Consider the following 8,438-nt stretch of genomic DNA (forward strand, 5'->3'; position numbering starts at 1 on the left):
CCCCATTAGGTTATGGACAAAATAGGGAGAGTGATTATATATATATATATATATATATATATTCATTCCAAGGCAGGATCCCAAACATTGGGACCTTCCCTGATAATTAGGGACAATTGGAGCAAGCAAGGCATGTGATTCCACATTTGGAACAGTGTGCAAAGTGTTTACACAGATGTTCATAGGTTGGACTTCTTTCCACTTAAGGTATTAAGACCAAGAGTTCATAACCTCAATTTGGCAACCTTGTTGGGTGGAGTCCATAGTGTGCTGAGTCGCAGGAAAAAAAAATAGTAAACACAATCAATAAGGTGATTATTCCTATCGGCTTGATAATCAACCACTGGAGAGTATGGGGAGTGGGTGATTACTTAAGAGCAATTTCCATGGAGGTGTCAATGGATGAATTCACACCCAAAAGTGTGTCATACTCACCTGGTGGTGGATGAAACTGTATAAAAAGGTCGGCACCCAAGGACTGCCTTCATCATCTCTCTTGACTCTTTCCATCCTCCAATAACAAGCACAGGTAAGTCAAAGCGGGTGTCTTTCAAAGCTGATATTGCAATTGAAATGAATTTGGAGATGAATGAACCTCTTCAAGGTGGTTCTCTCAGCTTGATGATGCCCACATTTAATGTTGCTTGAATCTGAATTTTGATCCTAGGAACATGAGAAACTGCCTTTGTGCTGTTCAGACCATTGGTCCATCTTAGCTCAGTGTGAGCTTTACTGAGTAGCAACAGGGGTTGCGGCTGAAGAACATTCCTAACCCTACCTGGAGATGCTGGAGAACAAACCTGGGAACTTCTGGTTGTGCAATGTCTCCATGGTTGGAAGTACTAAAGCTTCTGTTTGCTGCTTGCTGGAAACTGCAGGGGGGAGGAGTGTGCTTTTGTGCTCTGGTCTTGCTTGTGGGCTTATCTTTAGGGCATCTGCTTGGCAACTGTGTGAGCAGGATGTTGGACTAGGTGGACTATTGGCCTAATCTAGCAGCCAGGCTGTTCTGATGTTCTTATGGGTAATGATTAGGGAGGACTCTTGCATTCATGCTCTCCCTGTGGGATTCCTGGAGAAATCTGATTGGCCACTGTGAGAAAAAGGATGCTATACTAGATGGGCCATTGGCCTTTTCCAACAAGCTGCTCTTATGGTCTTATGTCCTTATGTTCTGCCCGTCTGCTAAACATTATGAATCAAGGAAACAGATGCAAGTATTTCTAGAGGGTGGGGGAAACTTAAAAAGTTGGCAAATTTGCCAATGTTAAGTTAGAACTTATCAACAAGATTATGGATTCTTTTGAAAATGTTCTTTTCAAGCTTGATTTCCACACATATGGGCCTGTGGAGCAGTAGAAGGCTTCTCCTCAGGTTAGAACTCTGAGGCTGTGGAGGCTGCGGAGTGGAATTTGCCACCAGGGTTGCCTTCAGGTTTTGGTGGACCTTGGAGCAAAATAACCCACCTAAAGCCCCTTGTCTCAGTATCTTCTCGCTTCCAGCAAGTGCAGTGACCACCTGCTGGAAGTCTCCATAGGAGGTGGCATTCTACCAAGCCAAGTCATTGGTCCATCAAGCTCAGCATTTTCTCCATGGACTGGCAAGAAATCTCTGGGATTTCAGACAGGAGTTTGTCCCAACCCTACTTACAGATGCTGGGGGTTGAATCTTCAGCCTTCTGCATGATATTCAGGAGTTCAAGATACCACTGGCTCTTCCTATCAACATTACCAGTTAGAGAAGCAGTTAGAAGAAAGTTCTCTCCGCAGATGGAGGCCCTCTGCAGGTGCCTATGCCCCTCCTTGGGACCAGTCCTGCCTCCCAGCCTTACTGTTGCAATTCTTTTGTTTTTAAGTTCTTATCCATATGCAATCTCCTCTTGCCTATATAGCGTAACAGAGAAGCACAGCTATAAGCAAGTCATAAAAAGGATGTAGCAGGGGAAAGAATGAATGATTCAGAACTCCAAAATATCTTCTAAGCTGGCAAGTAAACTAGGGAGGAAAGGATTCCCTTGTCCCTTTGGTGTAGCATGGATTTTTTCTGCATTGCAATAGACTTCTCTCAAGTTCTGATTTAATATGGAGAATTTATAGAAATAATAATAATAATAATAATAATAATAATAATAATTTTATTATTTCTACCCCACCCATCCAGCTGGGTCTCCCCAGCCACTCTGGGTGGTTTCCAACAGAAGGTTAAAAATACATTAAAACATCAGTTATTAAAAACTTCCCTAAACAGGGATGCCTTCAGATGTCTTCTAAATGGCAGATAGTTGTTTATTTCTTTGACATCTGGTGGGAGGGCGTTCCACAGGGAGGGCGCCACTACTGAGAAGGCCCTCTGCCTGGTTTCCTGTAACTTCGCTTCTCGTAGTGAGGGAACCGCCAGAAGGCCCTCGGAGCTGGACCTCAGTGTCTGGGCAGAATGATGGGGGTGGAGATGCTGCTTCAGGTATACTGGGCCGAGGCCATTTAGGGCTTTAAAGGACAGCACCAACACTTTGAATTGCACTCAGAAATTGTTGTCACCAATGAGCAAAATTTGCTGCTGCACCTTGAGAAAACGATGTACACAAAGGCACTTGATCCAACCCCATTAAACTGACCCTATTTCTGTGTGGGGTTTGATGCATATCCACCCTTAAAGGAAGGGTGGGAAACCTGAGTGAACTAAATGATGTGTAAAAATTGCGCACACAACAATACAATATATAATTTGAGATCAATAGAAGAGCAGTGATTAATTCTCATTTTGCTGGAACTTCTTGCAAAACAAGGTGAGTTTATTGGGGACTCAGAAATCCAGAGAAAAAATCCAGAGAAGGGATTGTTTCTCAGAGTTGCATGTGGAAGGACCTGGGTTCAGTCCCCAACATCTCCAGGTTGGGCTAGGATAACCATTGTCGGAAACTTTGGAGAGGTGCTGCCAATCAGTGTAGACAACATTGAGCTCGATGGACAGTGGTCAGACTTGATGTAAGGCAGTTTCTTATGTTAAAAAGAACATAGCTCAGTGGCATTACAATGTCCTCATGGAATGAATCTCAGTAGTAGCATCTCAGCATCTTCAGGAGGAGCTGGGAAGGCTATTGTTATGGAAATACTGGAGAGCCATTGCCAATCAGTGTAGTTCAGCCTTCACCAACCTGGTGCCTTACAGATGTTTTGGACCTCAACTCCCATCAACTCAGTTGGGCACAATCATTCCAGCTGGGGCAAATGTGAGTTGAAATCCATAACACCTGGAAAGGATTAGGTTGCAGCAGATTGCTTTGGACCGATGGTCCCATTTAGTATAAAGCAGCATCTTATGACCCTTCCTAAATTTTGGGTATGGGAAGTTGTGGGGGCATCCCTCATGTCAAGACATTGCATGCACCAATATTGAATGTGTTTTGACCCAAATGAATGTGTGTGTGTGTGTTCAGTTCCATATACATGATTGAAAGTGGAATGAGTTGGCTTGTTAACCCTAGATCATAACATACTGGGAGACTACCTTAGCAGAACACGCACAATGAAAACCTTGCATTCTGAAAGCTTTCTAAGTATGTTTCTGGCAAAAGTGATTGATCTATGTTGACTTGTTTGCTATTTAGATGCAACACATCCTCCTTGGTTTTAATATTATGTGGAGGAGCTTGCCATCACCCAAAACGGTACAATCACTTCTGTGAGAAACAGTTTTGACTATACAAAATACAGATGCAGATGATGCTTTCTGGAACGGGATATGAGCTTTGCATGCTTAGAATCCTCACCTCAAAGAAAATAAGGTTCCATAATTCTTAATTGAAATCTGAGCCAGAGAATAACCCAACCAGCCTCTCCAATCTCAATCCACTTCCATTTAAACAAAACTTAGCAGCCAATGCAATGGTGGTCCTCTAACGACACAAAGAGAGGGTTCTGCAGTCCTCATCCTCTTTCATTAGTAGCAGGACAGGAATATAGGCTGTGATGGCCTTTTGTTACAGTTTCCCATTTGGGGACAGCGGGGGAGTTTATTTTCTGCACCATCTGAACCTGAGCCAGGCAAGAGATGATAGGAGTATCATTAAGTCTTCAAGTCTATTGGGAAGGTAGGGAACCTCTGGACTTGGGAGCTGCTGGTTTGCAAGATATTTCTTCTTCTTCTTGCATTAAGCACTACATAGCTAAAGGGTCAGATATTAAGAGATTACTCTAATGGTTTTTAATTAAAACTCATTGTCAATTTAGTTGGTTTCAGATTTGCATCATGCTAACCTAAGGGCAAGTTGCAACATCTTGCAGTGCAGCTTAAGATGATCGCCCCATCCTGAAGACTGATGGCCAATTAAATTAGGGTTGTTCACTTAGAAGGGAAACTCATTGTTTTCAGCAGGGCTTGCTTTTGAGTAATGACGCTTTGTTCGGGCTTTGAGCAGCCAACTCCCTTGATTTTCTTTCCAAAGTGTTCCATCCCTGCTTCCCACACAAATTTCCCTGTGATCATAACTACCACCTGAAAAGGTCTTCTTCATCAATCCTTTTCCAAAACAAATGACTAAATAATGAAACCTGGACAAATCCACTCCCATGGCACTAATTCAGAAGATATTTCATCTGATCCCAGTTCAAGAACCACGAAACACAGGGACTTTGTCTAATGAACTTCTTTTCTGGATTATCAGACCAAAAGTCTGTCAGTTCCCTGAAGACATAAGAAAAGCCTGCTGGATCAGGCCAGTGGCCCATCTAGTCCATCACCCTGTCCACACAGTGGACAACCAGACGCCTTTGGGACACACAAGTGGGTTTTGAGCACACCACTGCTCTCCCCTCCTGTGGTTTCCAGCAACTGATATTCAGATGCATTACTGCCTCTGACCATGAAGGCAGAGCAAACACATCATGGTTTGTAGCCATTGGTAACCTTATCCTCTATGATTTCTTCCAATCCACTTTTAAAGCCTTCCAAGTTGGTGGCCATTGGCCTCCCACAGGAGCGAACTCCATAGTTTTAACTATTTGCTGTGTGAAGAAGTATTTTCTACTAACGCTTAGCTTCATTGGCTAGTCCTGAGTTTTACTGTTATGAGAAAGGGACAGAAAGCTCTGTCTTATCCACTTTCTCCACGCCACGTATAGTTTTATAAATTTCCATTAGTTACCTTTTCTCTAAACTAAGAGGTCTCAAATGCTAGAACCTGTCCTCAAAGGACAAAGCTGTCCTTCATCCCCTGGATCATTTTGCTTGCACTTTCAAGAAGCTTCTCCAGCTCTACAAATATCCCTTTTGATATGTACACTATCCTTCCTGAGCTGAGGTGGCCAGAACTGGACATAGTATTCCAAATGTGGCCACAGCATAGATTTGTATAACCTTCTGGATTATCAGGCCAAAGGTCCACCAGACCCAACGTCCTGTTTCCCACAGTTGGCCAATCAGAAGCCCCCAAGAAGGGCATGGGCATTATAGTCTTCACAGGCTGCTGTCTGCCAATGACAGTTGCACTGTTAGATACTGCCATGAAGCATTAAGGTCTAAAGCAATGTTCATCGGTCCACTGATGTTGTTGGGCAACTCCCATCATTCTTGACCATTTGCTAAACCAGTTGGAGATGATGTGAGCTGTGGCCCAAGAACCTCTGGGGACTGAAGGTTAAAGAACCCTGTTCCAAAGTGACTTCATGACCAACATGTTAGACTGCTCCTAATTTCCTTAATATGTGACCTGAGTAAACTATGCCAGCTGGGCAATTGGCAGGTAATTGCTTCTACAATAGAATGTATTCTAGTTGCTGGGTATCATAAATGGGCAGAGTGCTGCTGCAGTGGTTGTGGGCCACTGTGAGAACAGGAGGTTGGTTTAAATGGGCCTTTGGCTTGATCCAGCAGTCAGGTTCTTTTTTTTTTTTTATCGGTAACAATGAGGGGCTCTTGCATTCATGCCCTGCTCATGGGCATCCTGGAGGAATTTAATTGGCCACTGTGAGAACAGGATGTTGGGCTAGATGGTCTTTAGGGTTCTTCTGATGTTCTTACAAATGTCACCTTCCAGCAGCCCATGCAGCCAGCAGAGTCAGGGCTTATGGGAGTTGCAATCTAGAACCATTGAATTAAGGCAGGAGAAGGATATCAATGGCTTCTAGCCACAATGACTGTGTTTACTCTCCACTGCCAAAGGCACAATGTCACTGAATACCAGTTTATGGGAACTACAAGTGGGGAGAGTGGCTACTTGTGGGCTTTCTGTAGGCATCCGGTTGGCTAATGTGAAAAGAGGACTCAATGGGTTATTGGACTGATCCAGCTGTGGGGCGCTTCTGTTCATGGACACCTTTGTGAGCTGCAGCAGAGGGCATGACTTTATCAACTTCTCTATTAATCTGTAGGGATTTGGAACGAGTTTGTTGAATTAAATGTTGCATACCACATTGATCTCTCGTTGTGCTCTTTCAGAAACAGCTCTCACCCTGCAAAGATGTCCGTCGGAGGCGGTGGAAACATGTGCTATGCCAGCTGTCCTGCATCCACAGTGACTATACAGCCACCACCCTTCGTCCTAAATATCCCAGGACCAGCGCTCTACTGCCCTGACCAAAACTTTGGCATTGAGCAATACAACCCATGCGCAGGCTATGGCGGTGGATATGGAGGCAGCGGAGGAATGGGGGGACGTGCTATTGGTAGCGGCAGCGGCATGGGCATAGGTGGTGGTATGGGTGGAGGAGGAGGTTATGGAGGCCTTGGTGGTGCAGGTGGTTATGGGGGTGGAAGTATGGGAGGCCGTGGGCTTGGTGGTTTAGGTGCAGGTGGCAGTCTGGGCGGTGGAGGAGGTTATGGGGGCATTGGTGGTGGTTATGGGGGTGGAAGTATGGGGGGCCGTGGTGGGGGTGGTTTAGGTGGAGGTAGCTTGGGTGGTTTAGGTGGGGGTAGCATGGGTGGTAGTGGTGGCATTGGTGGATCTGGTGGACGTCGAGGCAGCATAGGTGGTGGCAGCGGGGGCGGACGTAGAGGCAGCATAGGTGGTGGCAGCGGGGGCGGACGTAGAGGCAGCATAGGTGGTGGCAGCGGGGGCGGACGTAGAGGCAGCATAGGTGGTGGCAGTGTGAGCGGACGTAGAGGCAGCATAGGTGGTGGCAGCATGGGTGGCGGTCTTGGTGGATCTGGAGGTAGTGTTGGTGGTGGCACTGGTGGAATTGGAGGCAGTATGGGTGGTGGAGGAGGAGGACGCCGAATCAGCGGGGGACGCCGATACAGTGGCAGTGGTGGCTACAGCAGTGGCGGATATGGTGGAAGTGGTGGCTACAGCAGTGGCGGATATGGTGGAAGTGGCAGATACAGCAGTGGCGGATATGGTGGAAGTGGTGGATACGGAAGTGGCGGATATGGTGGAAGTGGGGGATACGGAAGTGGCGGATATGGTGGAAGTGGCGGATATGGTGGCAGTGGCGGATACGGCAGTGGTGGATATGGTGGAAGTGGTGGATATGGCATGGGCGGATATGGCAGTGGTGGATACGGTAGCGGTGGATATGGTGGCAGAAGTTATGGCACCAGAAGGATTATATACTCTGGAGGCCGCAGAAGCGGATATGGTGGAGGCGGCTACAGCAGCAGGTCTTATGGCGGCTCCTATGGTGGAAGCTTGGCGCTGCTGCCTAGTACCGCATGCTACACCTGCTACTGAACCCAGAGGAAACAACCCAGAACTCACGGGACAACCGCAGAAACAAAAGACGATGAACCCAAAGCTTGAACTTGCAGGAGTGGACTTGGGGAAACCCTTCGCCTTCTGTCGCCTGCTGATGCAAGCTCCTTGAACTGAATGATCAGCGAATCCACACTTGAACTCTGTGTGCATTTTTGTTTCCACAATTGCACACAAGAAGAAATAACTCACAGTAATATCCTTTCCAGGCTATGTTGCTTTCTACAGACTTCACGACTATGACTTGAAGTGGGTGGGGGAGAGCATATAAGCCCACCCCTTTTCTCCGCTCTGACGATGAACAACCCACAACTGTGCACTTGCATGTCCTGTCTGAAGAGATTCTTGAATGCCTTGAACTGTAACCACTGAAGCATTGTGAAACCTCTGTTTCCACAACCACTGAAGCAATAGTGCAGATTGAAAAATCAATTGCATTCTAATTTATCACCCTTTTCCCTGCTGAAAAAAAATACTGCTGTTTCTTCATTTCCTATGTCATTAAAGCTTTTTTTTGCATCATAAAATTTTCCCTCCTGTCTAGTTTGTATTCCCCTCATACTTCAAAATAAGCAGGTTGGGCTGACACACGAACAAGGAACTAAATGATTCAAGGGCACCCAAATGAGGGTTCCACTTGAGAGTGATTTTGCACCCACTTCAATTCAAGCTGGTCTGTAAAAAACAATTCCAGCCATTACCACATGGGGGCCTATTCACAAGGTATACTGAAACCTTCCAGGTAAACTGAGTC

At 45.9% G+C, this 8,438-nt stretch overlaps 1 protein-coding gene across 1 annotated transcript; it reads left to right on the forward strand.

Annotated features, from left to right (window-relative positions):
• The first annotated feature begins 370 nt into the window (after positions 1-370).
• Positions 371-8,211, forward strand: LOC308464990 (uncharacterized protein). The gene is made up of 2 exons (XM_080984756.1): positions 371-529; positions 6,433-8,211. The coding sequence occupies exon 2, from the start codon at positions 6,455-6,457 to the stop codon at positions 7,661-7,663; it is 1,209 nt and encodes a 402-aa protein (XP_080840882.1). The 5' UTR covers positions 371-529; positions 6,433-6,454; the 3' UTR covers positions 7,664-8,211.
• Positions 8,212-8,438: the final 227 nt, after the last annotated feature.

This window comes from Podarcis pityusensis, assembly GCF_964106645.2.
Source record: "Podarcis pityusensis genome assembly, chromosome: 16".
NCBI lineage: Eukaryota > Metazoa > Chordata > Lepidosauria > Squamata > Lacertidae > Podarcis > Podarcis pityusensis.

Bases quoted from the DNA above. Each gene is read 5' to 3' on its own strand.
- LOC308464990 (XM_080984756.1), top strand. From the start codon at position 6,455: ATGTCCGTCGGAGGCGGTGGAAACATGTGCTATGCCAGCTGTCCTGCA.